Source organism: Colossoma macropomum, unplaced genomic scaffold (genome assembly GCF_904425465.1).
Source record: "Colossoma macropomum unplaced genomic scaffold, Colossoma_macropomum, whole genome shotgun sequence".
Classification (NCBI taxonomy): Eukaryota; Metazoa; Chordata; class Actinopteri; order Characiformes; family Serrasalmidae; genus Colossoma; species Colossoma macropomum.
In genome coordinates, this window is record NW_023494784.1 from 30,262,409 (window position 1) to 30,277,374 (window position 14,966).

The 14,966-nt window shown below is 35.9% G+C and overlaps 1 protein-coding gene across 1 annotated transcript; it reads left to right on the forward strand.

Moving 5' to 3' along the window:
• The first annotated feature begins 421 nt into the window (after positions 1-421).
• On the forward strand, positions 422-12,039 carry LOC118806608 (up-regulator of cell proliferation-like). The gene is made up of 4 exons (XM_036568088.1): positions 422-532; positions 2,160-2,231; positions 2,354-2,401; positions 6,689-12,039. The coding sequence occupies exons 2-4, from the start codon at positions 2,204-2,206 to the stop codon at positions 11,362-11,364; spliced, it is 4,752 nt and encodes a 1,583-aa protein (XP_036423981.1). The 5' UTR covers positions 422-532; positions 2,160-2,203; the 3' UTR covers positions 11,365-12,039.
• Positions 12,040-14,966: the final 2,927 nt, after the last annotated feature.

Genomic DNA, 14,966 nt, shown 5'->3' on the forward strand with positions numbered 1-14,966 from the left:
ACAGATATCACTCAATTATTTTCTTTTGTCTCTCTGACCCAAGGACTGTGTTAGTTAAAGGTGTGTTGTTGGGAACTGATAAGTGAACTTTGCCCTTCTTTTATTAGTTTTTTATTTCCTCTCTATGTTGACTGTAGCCTAAGTGAACTCTGCCTTTGATTCCATTCAATTTATTCCCATTTTCTCCTTAAAAGTTGTACCTAGTCCTACAGTGTCCAAGCTCGAGCGTAGCTGTACATTATTGTCTTCTAACAGAGGAACAGACTCCACAATTCCAGTAATTATTAATGAATTTCTGGGAAATCATACTATCTGCTATCAAAGCGTTCCCCTCCCAATATTATCTCCCTTAAGAATAGGCCTATGAATGAATAACTAGTTGTTTTACTTTTGGTTTTGAAGTATAAATGCTGAAAGCAAGTAACATAACATGAGGAAAGCAGGCGCTCCAGCATCAGAAAAAGCAGAGATATCAAAATGAGAATTGTCTGTGAGAATAGTCATCCTGCCTGTTATTTATGGACCTACTTTGGTAAGCAATTATGAGCCTTTACAATTTTCTACACTTTCATGTAAAATTTAGAAATGTTGCTGTTTCTTTCAGAAGTTAAAACATTTCTGTTGTATGATAAAAAAAAGTTGTTTTACAGAATAGGAAAATGTCATGAATAAAATTTTGCCCTGAGAAAAAAAGAAAGTAATTTGAATGTCAAGTTGAAAGTGCACAGCACCTCTGATTAGTCCATCATTTCAAAATGTCTTGCATGTTTTCTCCCTATTATTATTAATATGTGAATAGTAGTCAGAGGGCTCAAACTATGGACATATTGGGAATAGCCCATTTCACCCTAAAGAAGACTGAAGTGGTTTTAGGAAATGTGTTATTAAAGTGACACTTTTGAAAGGAAAGTTTAAAAATGAAAAAATGAATGTCTTACTATTTTGTGTCTTCCACCAACTGAAGAACACTGTTTAGCTAGATAAAATAGTAAATAGGCAAGCTATTTAAAAGAATACACAGGTTATTTATAAGAAGATAAATTATTTATCACCAGTTTACAGGGCTAACACTTCAGCCCTATTCAAGCTGGGTTAGTTTTTCCTGGGCAGGTGCTGTAATTTGAATGATTACTGACAAGATCTGTGATTTTAATCAAGTACAAATCTGCAACATCTATAGTTTTTAACAGCCCGCTAAGTAATAATTACAGAGAAAATTATCTTCTATAATTTCTTAAATCCAGAGATCTGTAGGTAATAGTAGTCCTTGAATCAACCTCGTGGTAATATAATTATAAATCCTGGTAGCATGCAATGAAGCCACTGTTTTTGGTAACTAAGATACTAGGCTAACCACAAAAGTAGAGTTTGACTTGGCACAATTCTTTATCCTCTAGTTCAAAACTGGACCTACAACTGTTTTGGTGATGGCTAATTAGAAGGGGAATAAAAATGAAATAACTGAAATTACCTCTCACAGGGTAGAGCGATTTTTGTTCTTTTTGGGTGTAATTTGTTAAACTGGAATAATCCACTTTACTAGCCTAACACTATTGTACTGGGTGTTAACCAGAAGTTAGTATTTGTTGTTTGTTTGGAACTATTTAATTTTAATCTGATGTGAATACCCAAGCTATGATGTTTCTATCCAGGCTATTTGGGGTAATTTGGGAAACTACACAGAAACATTAGCCTGTACAAATAAGCCAGTCAAATTCTTTACAGATTACACTACCGAACCTCCTTTTGTAAAACTAATTCAGCTTGAATATGGCTTTACAATCTGGGTTAAGACTAGTTAACTATGTCTTTTTATTAGCTAACATTACATTCTGTGCCAAAGTCCAGGAGGCATATTTTAACCCCTTAAAAATGCAGGTTTATTACATACTAAGGCCTATTATTATGTATCTACAGGGACTTCAATACAAACTGTTTGAGCTATTCTGAGGTTATAGAATTGTGTAATAAAACTTTGGCCATTTATGGGGTGAATATCAGGTTTAAATGGGCTGTAATCTGTGGCTTTCCTGGAATAGAGTTGAATAACAGAGCCATATGATACATTTCTCTTGCTTGTGGAGAACATGTGTCAGAATATATATTATGTATCTTCCAGTATTGTACTACATTATGGTGCTGTGTTCTTCTGTGTGCAGATATTTCTGAAAAGTGATCAATACAAGATAAAGTAGAAAAAAACATGGCCTCTTACATGGACAACAGTGAAAGTATGTATTAGCCTTGTCAGTATAATTGCGTGTGTGACTGTGCATTCATTCCATTAACTATTTGGTTTTTGATTAGCAATATGCAATTTTAAATAATGATATGTTTTGTATTTTGCTCATAGTGCACAACAGTGGATCAGGATCTACACAGGACTCAGGACAGCCCAGTGGTGAGTTACCAAGCTAGCAACATTATAGCATCATGAAAACATTTAGGTGTCATATAAATCAAAATAAAAAAATAAAAAAAATCAAGAGCTTAAGATAAAAAGCAAATAGCAAATAAAATAAGAAATTAAAAGAAATTTAAATAGTGCTACAATAACATGCAGTGACAGTTTTAAATTAAAAAGCTGAAGATAAAATAAAATAGCAACTAAAATAAAGGATTAAAAGAAATCAAAACAGTAATTACGATAAAGTGCAGCACTAAACAAAATCACAAAAAAACAACGTTTTCAATCTGTTTATAGTCTTCATACTAGTATAACAAAGGGTTAAAAATAGCAACATGATTCACACATCAGAACACTCAGCAGACCCTGCCCTCACTAACCAGAGTGAGAAAACCCAGCTCTAACCAAACAACAGCCAGAAATTCAGCACTAAAAACAGTCAAATCCACTGATATCAGCTTTTTGCATTAGCCTTCATAGGGCAACGCAATTCACCCATCACAGTGATCGGACGTACCTTGTGTGTCCTGATGTTCTTGAGTTTCAGTGAAGATTCAGTCAGTAATCCAATTCAGAAAAGCACCATTCAGATCCTACATTTATTTCCATTTAAATGCCCCACTCACATCCCCAAATGCATGTGTACGATCTGAAACTGCTCCTCGTGTCTCAAACAATGCTCTGATTGACTCTAACTCTGAGTTCAGTGCTAATAGTGAGAAATCTACAGCTAAATACGGTTAATAACCACACAAACAATCAGACTGAGGCACATATGAGACCATGTGCTCTCCACATGCTCTGCACTGTTTCTGCACTGAGAGTGAGGGAAGAGGTAGAATAACATGATAGGGAGTGGTGTTCCCATCCACTAGACTGAGTGCAATCTTTTACTCAAAATCAAACAGGCACTAAAACACTTTTTTTTACAGTCAAATAACAATAAATATGATAAATATTATTATAAAATTAATCATATTTAGTTGTCTTTCAATTTACATTGATTTTGAGTATTAAAAACAGTTGACTAGAAACATTCAACTGTGTATCAGTTTTAGCACTCAGCATGAGTCCAAGAGGACAGAAAATCAATGTAAAAACATGGTCGTCTTATGCTTATTATTTATTTTTATTCTATAATAGGCAATATAATGAACCACCGTCAAAAATCTAGCACTTGCAGCTCACAGACACTCCAGACTAACAATTTCTGAAAAGGTATCGGAGGTGACACTTGTTTGCAAGATCTGCATAAGCAAAAATTTACAAACTTTTTCAGGTGATTTTGACCAAAAATTAGCCAAATGCATAGAGATATCAAGATTCTGTTTACATATGCATATGAAATAATGGCATATCTGAGTAGTCCAGGGTCTCCTGAAAATAACAGCATAGGCATGTGACTGTCTCATGTAAATACTTTATAATTGCAATTGTAATTAACCAAAATACCAAAAATTATGCAAAATTACCATAGGATTCTAACAGTTAAGGTGGAACAGAGTTAGAAGAAGCCAATGTCAGCTTTGTACATTCACCATCATTTTGTTGTCTTTTCTGTAAATTTTATTTGGCTCAGTGGTTTTGGTTTCTGTTGTCATCTAAATTCAATTAAAACAAGTGATTGTTTTTAGTTTGCTGAGCAAGTTTTTGCTGTTCTCAGTGCTCCCAAAAATCATAAAAAAATAACTCCAAATGTTTATTATTTTAATTATTTTATTTTTTTATTAAGTTTAATAATACTTTGAAAATTCTTTTCATATGTAGTTGGACTACTCTTTGTTTATTCCATTATGACTGTCATTGTTATCCATGTACCATGGATTTTGTATTTTATTTGGAAAGGTTAAAAAAAATCAGTTTAATATACAGCCATTACTAATTAACTTACTAAGATTACTAACATGCTGTCATTAAAAGAATATATTACAGTAACCATCATTTTTTGCTGTTTAGTGTTGAAATTGCTTAAAATTAGCTGAAGAATGCATGCTGACTTGTTTCAGACTCAAAGATTAAGGAAAAATGCCTAGCAGAATTGCGTGATGGAAAGAGTCCTGGCTAATGGGAAAACTGAGTATAAAAGTTTGTTTTTTTACCTAACTGAGATGCAGAACTAAAAAATTAAGAGAACTTTTGACTCAACTAAGAAGTTTGAGTTGTGTGAACTCTTGTGTCCTCAAGTTGAGTCAACATAAGAAAAAACATGAAATCAGTTACGATATCATTTTGAGTTGAGCTGACCTCTCATTTTTAACAGCGTGTGTGTATTTCACTCACTGCATAAACTACGGCACAAAAGTAATGTCAAAATACAATTTTGCTGCAGTGGGAAAAACATAAGTAATATTGTATAGTTTACCCACTGCCATAGAACGTAATTGTTATTTTAAGTTTATGCTGTGTCACTTGTGGAATGATGACATAATGCTGCGCTGTTTAGCTGTTGTGAGAGAAAACGAAAGTAACGCCTTTCAATTCTCTGCGTATTTCTACAAACACTACACTGGTGACCCCGTTGATTCCAGATGTCAAAAATGAATAGTCCTTGGGCTTCTCCTCTACACAAAGTGCCCAACTCTGATGTCAGCCATGTGGGGATTACCGCCACCTCAATGATGCCATTACTCCTGACTACCAGTCCCTGGTACAGAGGTCTGCGCAAGGTTCAGCCGTGGGTCCCATGTGATCTGCTAAATAATTTGTGGGTGGGATTCATATTGAGGCACGATAGTCTTTGCGGGGAAACAGCCAAGAGGGTTCCGGGCTTGAGTGGGCAGATGTTATGGCTGGTTGAGTGGGGCGGGTTTGGACGATTACTGGCTGCTTGTAGAAGCAAAAAAGGAATGAATAATAAGCTGCAAGTGTGCTGCAGAGAAAAGCATGTTAGTAATTACATGCAGGAAAACACATGAAGCTATAGAACATACAGTATTTTTTTTTTTCCCATGACAATTCTTTTGGCTTTTTAACCTGTGTCATGGCATGTCTTAGTATTTGGTTTCACTCTAAATTAATTTCAGCTGACTTATAAACGCCTTATAGAGTAATTAGCTAATAATATAATGCTTATTATATCATTGTCTGAATAACAAAAAAACAAAAAAACAAAGAAATCTTCAAACTCTCCATGAAACAACATATTTTACTTCTGCTTGTGAATTACATATGACTTAAGGAAGGTGTGAGTTTTGTTCATCACAAAACACAAACAAAATTGTACAAACCCAATTCCAAAAAGGTTGGGACAGTATGTGAAATACAAATAAAAACAGAAAGCAGCAATTTGTAAATCCAATTTGATCTGCATTTAAACAAAAGCAGTACAAAGACAGGATTTTTAATGTTTTATCCTATCAATATTAGTAAATATACATTTATTCTGAAACTGATGCAAGCCAAACAAAAAAGTTGTGACAGGGCAATTTAAGACAAGGAACATTGTTGAACGTTCTGAAAACATTTTAAAAGTGGTGATGTAATCATGCTTGGATATAAAAGGATAATCCAGGAAAGACTTCATAAGCAAGGTTGAGTTGAGGCACATCACTTTGCCAAAAATGCATCAGCAAATAGTTTAACTGTTTAAGAACATTGGGCCTCATTCATCATTGACTTCCTAAGTTTTTTCTTAAATTTGTTCTTGAGAAAGTTCCTAAGGAAAAGTCTACATCAGATTCATGATGTGTTCTTAAACCACACAATTGTTCACACTTTTGGGCTCTTGATTGTGCATAAATTCTGTTTTACCTAAGAACAAATCCTAAATAAGAAAGCACTGGTGAATGTCAGAATCTGTCCAGAACAGTGGGTTTTAAGAAGATATTTCTTCTAAAAAATGGCCCAATGTTACTCAAAAAGTGCTTTCAAGGATTTTAGGTATTTAACATTACCCAGTTCATAATAACATCAAAAGAATGAGGGAATCCAGAAAAAACTCTGTGCATAAAAAGCAAGGCCAAATACCACAGCAGAATGCTTGTGACCTTCGATCCCTCAGACAGCATGCGTTAAAAACCAGGATTTTTCTGATGGATATCACCACATGGGCTCAGGAATACTGTGACAATCCATTGTCAATAAATGCCTTTCTTCACTGCATCAACAATTGCAAACAGAATTTACTAATTACTGCTTTTTGTTTTTATTAGCATTTTCCATACTGTCCCAACTTTTTTTGGGACTGGATTTGTATAAATAATTTAAACATGTGTATTTGATAAAGCATGCTTTATATTTTGCAAATGAGAATAACAATACAATATACCTCTTTGTTTTCAGACTCTCTTCAAGCACTCTTGAGGACACTGGGACTCGAAAAATACTACCCAAATAAGCTGACTCTAAGATTTTTACTAGAGATCAACAGCGCTAGTGTGTCAGACGAAGAGCCCAACTCACTGCAAGCAATACCATGGGCTTTCCTAAGAAAGTTACTGATGGTTAATTCAAATTCAAGGTCTTTATTATCTACATTTTGTGAAAATGATGAAACAGAAGACTCATCTGCTGAGGAGGACTGTGAAGGTTGTCTCAATCTTCTAGATCTCAGCATTGCTCTCTTTGCCTGTGCTGACAGTTTCCTCCAGCAAGAAATAACACTTAAAATGTCAATGTGTCAGTTTGCAGTACCCTTTCTGATACCCCAAGAAGTACATGGTCAGTGCACTCTTAAGTTGTGGGCTCTAAGAGGTATCCTGAAAGAGTGGCGTCCCCATTCGATGACTGAATATAAAGGATTTGTTGAAGAAAATGTAGTTCATGCAAACATTCCTCTGGTGTCATTTGTGAGATTACGTAACTGCAGCTTGTCCAAGTCTCAAGTTTTAAATGAAGTTCTCAGTCAGTCACAGCAACATCATGATTTCTTTTTACATCGAGAAATGATCGGAGGGTCTGCTCAGAGGTTGATTGCTAATGGCCTGGTTGAAATATGCTGGAATCTGCCTTGTGGAAACAATAGCATTGATGCATTCCCCGAGCCAGTGGCTATTGCTAATTTAAGAGGAGATATTTGCACTTTTGAAACACAATTCAGTTTTCTTACTCAGGTATCAGCAGCTATCTTTGTGTTCCTGGACAGTGTTGAACAAGAAGAGCAAATATTATTTGCTTCCTTAGAGAAAACTAAGTCCAAAATCTTTCTTGTGGTAAACTCTCAGAGAGAAATGAAGGAGAATGTTAAGACATCTGTTGAAACAGCAATTGGTACTCTGAAGTTGGAAAGAGAGTACATAATTAAGAAAAGCCAAAAAGCCAATTTGGCTCGTTTCTCAAAGATCATCACTTCTGCTATGAAAAAATTGCTTGGTGAGAGCTCCATATCATCTGAAAGGTCTAAAATTGAGTCTATGAAGAATGTTGCTCAAGAATTAGGTGTTGTAATTGATGAATATCAGAGCAAAGCCTCTGTATCAGCAGAGAGTGCAGCTGAGGATATCATAAAAGGTTTTGGAATACTTCAGGTAGTAGATTACAAGAAGAGACAGCTACCACTGCAAGGTGAAAACTGGAAAAGATTGGCTCAGATTGAAAAAGAGGAATGCAGATTACAAAATTCAGGACAGCTAAGCTTGGAAGAATACAAGGTTCAGCTTCTGAAAGAAAAAGATGAAATTTGGAACAAACAAAGCAAGTACAGGATGACAAAAGCAATGACTGTCTTCATAAGGGCTTTGTCAACGTCTGATTACAGCGAGAGAGCCTTCTTCCTCAGATGGATGGGATTGAAGTTGGACAGTAAATCACGCAAGCACTTGTCAGAACTTCGACACAAATATAAAGAGTGTGAACGAAAGGGAGATAGGGAAGGCATTGCCTGCTTGGACCAGAGCCTTCTTGATAGTGCTCTTGGAATTGAACATTACATGAGAGAAATGGGGCTGATCTATGAGACTGCTTCACTTGGTTCAAGCAAATTATCTGAAGAAACTAGCCATCTCCCTGTTCTGGCTGCTGAGCTGCTTCTGGCTGGGTTTCCTCTTGAGCTACTTGATGGAGAGGCATCAAATATCCCTCAAAAATGGATAAGTGATGTTCTCATGGAACTGCACAGGAAGGTTGGGCAGAAGAGTCGTCTGTTGGTCCTGACAGTGTTAGGGGTTCAGAGCTCAGGCAAATCAACACTGCTCAACACTATGTTCGGTGTCCAGTTTGCAGTCAGTAGTGGTCGATGCACTCGTGGAGCATCCATGCTTTTTCTTCCTCTTGGTGAGGACCTAAAAGAAGAATTACAGTGTGACTTTGTCCTTTTAATTGATACAGAGGGTTTGAAATCACCTGCTCTGGCCCTACTTGAAGACAGTTATGAGCATGACAATGAACTAGCCACATTAGTGATTGGTCTTAGTGATGTAACCATCATCAATATTGCAATGGAGAACTCTACTGAGATGAAGGATGTCCTACAAATAGCAGTTCATGCTTTTTTACGAATGAAGGAAATTGGTAAAAAAACAGTCTGTCATTTTGTTCACCAGAATGTTGCTGGTGTATCAGCATATAACAAAAACATGACAGAGCGGAAACAGCTCCTGGACCATCTAAATGAGATGACAAAAATCGCAGCTGGGATGGAAAAGCAGCATAAAGTGAATGAATTCACTGATGTTTTGGATTATGATGTGAAAAAGAATAACTGGTATATACCAGGCTTATGGCATGGCACACCACCAATGGCTCCAGTTAACACAGGTTACAGTGTGGCTGTTTTTGATTTCAAGCAAAACCTAGTGGAAATTCTTAAAGCAAGAAAAGAAGAACAACCTTTTCAGATTCCAGAGTTTCTGCAATGGATGAGTAGCTTATGGAAGGCAGTGAAATTTGAAAACTTCATCTTTAGCTTCAGAAACACTCTGGTGGCCCATGCCTATGACAGTCTTTGCAAAGAGGTTACAGAATGGGAGTGGTGTTTCAGAAAACACATCCAGTCTTGGCTTACAAATGCAACAGTTAAAATATCAAACACCGAAACCAGTTGTATGCAGTCAATTAATGAGGTTGTTGATCCACTTAGAGAGGAAGCAAAGAAAGAGATTGCCTCTCAAACAAAAGAAATGACTGAAAAATTAAAAGACTACTACAAAAGGAAAGACCGCTATGTGCACTTGGTGGTGAAATACAAAACTGATTTTGCTAAGAGCATCAAAAATCTTGAGAATGAAATGAAGGATGAAGTGAGGAAGCGATTAGAGGCTGCTCTTGAGATGAGAAGAAACAAACAGAAAGTAGAGGAGATTCACAGACAGCAAGCTGCAATGATTGAGTTCCAAGTCCTGCAGCTGCTGCAAAATTACAAATATCAGAAAGATGAACTGTCTGATGAGGATCTCAAGGCTGACTTTGAGAGCATGTGGAGAAGAGAATTGGAAAACATCTCTAGCTTTAAAGAAAGGGATATTCCAGCTGATGTTTTCAAGCAAATGAGATCCAATTTAATGAATCGCAATGTCAGTGAGGACTTACAGAAAGTTCAAAACTTGACACAATATGGTCTACAGCAGTTCCAGGTGAAAGACAAACATGTAAAATTCTTAACCAGACTTAGAAATTTTTTCACCAGACAAAATGCAAAGCAAGATGTGGAGATTCTTGCAAATGATGTCATTCTGAATTGCTGTAGAATGATTGAAGAGTTGACAAAGTCTAAAATGGACTACCAAGACGTATTTACAAAAGACATATTTGAGGAAATTGATATGCACCTCAAACAAGCAGGCACCAAAGTCAATATCAAGTTTGAGGTAGACCTAAAACTGCACATTTGTGGCATTGCTTCTCGAAAATTCCGTGAGATGCACAGGAAATTTCTCACTGCTCAAGATCCTTTAAAAAACTTGGAGAAATTCAAGAGCCAGTATCTTTCTGATTTCATTGATTTGTACAAAAAGAGGGATCAGTGCCAAAGAAAAGCACAAGACTTCACTCAGCTCTGTCTCAAACCAGCAGTGACTGAGTACATCAATCAATCCCTTGGAACAGACATTGTTGATGCAGTTTTGGCCAACTCGCCGACTGAGTATAGTACACGGTTTCTGTTCCAATACAACATTCAGAAAGATATGCTGGAACAACTGGATTTCACTGACTTTCTGCATTACATTCTGCATTACAAGAGTTATGTCAAGGATTGGATATATAATCACATTATTCAATGCTTCTCCGAAGATATATCCTTGCAAAAATTAAAAATGAAAAAGCTGGACAATGTATTTGAAAAGATCATGAAAGCAGTGGAAGCTTCAAAGCATGGAGAGGATGGACTTCCTTTGTCCGATGATGCAGAAAGCACCAGAAAGTTGATACAGAATTTTTGCACAGCTCTCAGCAAAATCATTTCAGTGCCCAGGGATGCTGTGGAAGGAGTCCTTTTTCAGAACACAAGTTGTTGTAGTTCATTTACCAAAAGTCTCTGTGAGTGTTTAGATGACATGAAAAGGCAGCTAGCAGAGGAGATCTCAAGGTCATCCGATATCGTTGAGACACTAAACAGTGTGCTAGTGAAACCCCAAGATGAGCTGTTCAAGAGGGTCTTTGGTTGTGGGAAGCAGTGTCCCTTCTGCAAAGTTCCATGTGATGCAGGAACAAAGAAACATCAGAACCACCATGCAGCTGTGCATCGACCACAAGGGCTTGGCACATACAGAGATTTGGAGACTAACATCCTATGTGAAGAAATTTGTACATCTAGTGTACATGGCAATGGGGCCTTTCTAAATCATGAGACAAATTTTGAACCTCATCCTTACAAACAATACCATACCTACTACCCAAACTGGACTATCCCACCAGACAGTTCTATAGAGGCCTCAGACTACTGGAAATTTGTGCTGGTAACATTTAATAACGAATTTGCTGAAAGGTATAAAGCAAAGCCAGCTGTATATCCAGAAGCATGGAACAGACTTACTAAGGACCAGGCTCTTATTAGTCTGAAATCTGCCTTCAATATTACATGAGACAAAACTGTCACTAAAATTAATGCTTTTGCTGCATAAAAATAAAAATGCATTACCATATGTGAAAACAGATACAAAATCCATACCAATGCAGAAGAATGGAAAAATGCTAAGATTCAATTTCATGACTCATGGCTTTGCTCAAGTAAACCAGATGGATTACCTTTATTCTTTGTCTCAAAATTTAAAACAGATCATACTAAATGATATTTACAGCAAATGTTAGATTAAATGGTGTGTAAGGACTGTCACTAACCGAATTTCGAAAATCTTAACCAATCTTAACCAGTTCCTACATACTATGCTAGTAATATGTAGGAAAATGATTAACATCAGAAAGGATATTCAGAAATGTATAATTGCCAGTTGCAAAAAAAAAAAAAATATCACTTTGTGTGTTGCATTGCAAGAGATTAAACAGACCAAACACTTCAACAAAGGTTTTTAACTTTTATTTAGGCAGTTTCATGTGTGCTTGTGGTGATAATTAAATTGTTACATTTGTATTTAATCATTTTAAAACATTATTCTGGATATATTATGTAAAAGTATCACAATACACAAAAATGTATAAATCATGAATGTATCAATTCATAAATAAAAACTGGTTGTTAGTTTAGCTGATTGTTAGCATATATGAAAGGGTTTCAAAAATAAAACTGATAAAACAATCACTGATAATGTGTTATTTGATCATACTTTTATTTATTCAAATTTTTTAACACTTGATATTTGTATGTTTATTACATTTTAATGCACTTTAATACAAGACCTAATAAAACTTGTCACATATTGCTACTTCATAATGTGTTGTGCATGTAACAAAACATATGAGTGATTATAATTGCGTATGTAATTCTGTTATGTTGGGTGTATAACACATTATACCTGCCTGTATAATGTATTATGAATATAACATTGACAGAAAGGGTTTCCAGCAGGTTTTTTTTTTTTTGTGAAGCATTACTACCTGGTTATAGCTAACACAACATCATAGATGATGGACTCACGAGACATCCATTCACATATAAGATCTAATCTAAAGCACATATGGCATGAAAGGGTTCTCTAAACCCTAATTTAAAAACGTGAATATTGGTCATTACAATTATATTATAAAGACACTCATTATACAGGGTGATTCAAAAAGATTAATCTGATTTTAAAGCGTCATATTTTTACAAAGCATTCGTCATTGGTACCAACAGTTCCAAGAAAAAGGTCACCAGCATCACCAGATCTCACACCATGTGACTTTTTTTGTGGGGATACGTTAAGTATTCTGTTTATGTGCCACTCCCAACCACACTGGATGATCTCCGAAATCGCACTGAAAGAGCCGTGAGTACAGTGACACCCCACATGCTCAATTGAGTATGGGATGAATTTGACTATGGTGTTGATGTTGTCCGTACAGCTGGAGAGGGCCCATACTGAGCACTTTTAAAATGACATAATAAAGTTTATGCTCACTTCAACCATTTACAATTTACTGCATTGTTCTGCAATGATTTACAAACGAAAGAAATCATTTTGAAATTGGATGGATCTTTTTGAATCACCCTGTATTATAAAGACACTTATAAAGTACTAGTAGTAGCAGTAGTGGTAGTAGCAGTAGCTGTTATTTTTGCAGTAGTAGTATCTATAACATGAGTTGTGCAAAGGGTATATGAAAATTAAATGGCATCCTGACCAGTTCATTCAGGCATGCTCACATTTTAACTCAAGTCAATCGTGTTGGTCCACACTTTCCTTAAAATGTATTTAAAGTTTGTGATCAAGAATTTTTATTGCACAAAACAACAAACAACAAGGGGATAGGGGGCAACAGACAACCAGAGACATAGACAGCAATAATGATCATAGGTACATCACAAAATTAAATAAGGGATGAAATGTCCATATTCAACGTATACCTTGCAGGAAATCCAAAATACGCAACAAAAAAGTTTGCTACATTTCAACAATCATGTGCTTAGCATGGTTAAGTCGCACAGCCATGCATTCAAGTTTTGCTATGTTAAGTAAATTAACAGCCCAGAATGATTCCAAGTGAAGTCCAGGGGTAATCCAGTTTTGTAGGACTGTCTTTTTAGCAGCAGTAAATCCAGAAAACAATAGTTTAAAAATGTATTTAAAATTTAATAATTTAGTTTAGAATTGTATATTACAGTAAACATTGGAATGGAAACTTCACCACAGTTCAATCATCAACATCATATCAAATATCAATATTGTAAATATTTTGAAACAATAATATTTGTATACATATATGAAATTTAAGTAGGTATAAAAATGGCCATTTTGTGTAATACATTGTTTAACATTTGCCAAGTTAACATAAGACACATTAATATCATAAGCATATTGATTAAATTGATGAAAATTATGATAAAATATAAAAAAAGATATAAGCACCAGAAGAAGTTAATTTCATAGTATAAATCTATTTTACTACATCTGTATGAAAATTTGTTATTGTGGGGGACCTAACTGTACTATTATACATTACAGTAAGATGATAGGATAAATATATTGTGCTACATATAATGTAAAGGGTAAAGCAGTAGGAAAAAACAGGAAGCTCCAACATGTTCATTTCTTAATATGTATTCATTGTAGGACATAAACAAAAAAAAAATCTACCTGTGCAGCTGTATGTGTGTATTTAGCTGTTGTTCCTCTCTCTGTGCTGTTTGTACTTCTGCTTCACTGTCTCTTACTGCAGTTACTCTTAATATTTCTAAAATTAAATGTTTAAAATTATATTATTTTAGCTGGGTGGGCGGCACGGTGGCGCAGTGGGTAGCGCTGTTGCCTCACAGCAAGAATGGCCTGGGTTCGATTCCCGGCTGGGCGACCAGGGTTGTTTCTGTGTGGAGTTTGTATGTTCTCCCCATGTCTGCCGGGGTTTCCTCCGGGTACTCCGGTTTCCTCCCACAGTCCAAAAACATGCAGTCAGGCTGATTGGACATGCTGAATTGCCCCTAGGTGTGAGTGTGTGAATGTGTATGTCTGTCTGTCTGCCCTGTGATGGGCTGGCGGCCTGTCCAGGGTGTATCCTGCCTTCCACCCAATGACAGCTGGGATAGGCTCCAGCACCCCACCGCGACCCAGAAGGATAAGCGGTTTAGATGATGATGATGATGATGTATGTATGTATGTATTTTAGCTGGCTAGCTAGTTTTCTCATGCTACCGTTGTACTTAGCTTGCTGCTTTACAGATTAGGTCATTTTGGTAATAAGATGGATATTAGTCTGTTAGCAGGCTTACTAACGCCAGCTAGTTAAGGAAGTTAGTAATTTTCTAGTAATTGAAAACTTCCATAGATGTTCATATTAGTTGATCAATGATTAATTATTTAAATAAGCCTTTAGTTAGACCATCAGTTCGCTATTTTGTAGAGATGATCACTCAGCTAGCTGGTTACCAAGCTACCAAACTTAGCAAACATTAGCAATTGCTAGCTACATAACTGCTCCTAACTTGACAAAACCTATATTTCAAATTGTTCAATTGGCAGTATTAATACACTTTCAGCTTACATTTACTACTATGATTTTTTAAATAAATTGTTTAAAAATCTTTAAGCTCATT

What these genes read in the sequence shown, in the direction of transcription:
- LOC118806608 (XM_036568088.1), top strand. Translation starts at nt 2,204, where the DNA reads ATGGCCTCTTACATGGACAACAGTGAAA. An exon ending in TTACATGGACAACAGTGAAA is followed by an intron (nt 2,232 to 2,353) that starts GTATGTATTAGC and finishes TTTTGCTCATAG; the next exon opens with TGCACAACAGTGGATCAGGA. An exon ending in GGACTCAGGACAGCCCAGTG is followed by an intron (nt 2,402 to 6,688) that starts GTGAGTTACCAA and finishes CTTTGTTTTCAG; the next exon opens with ACTCTCTTCAAGCACTCTTG.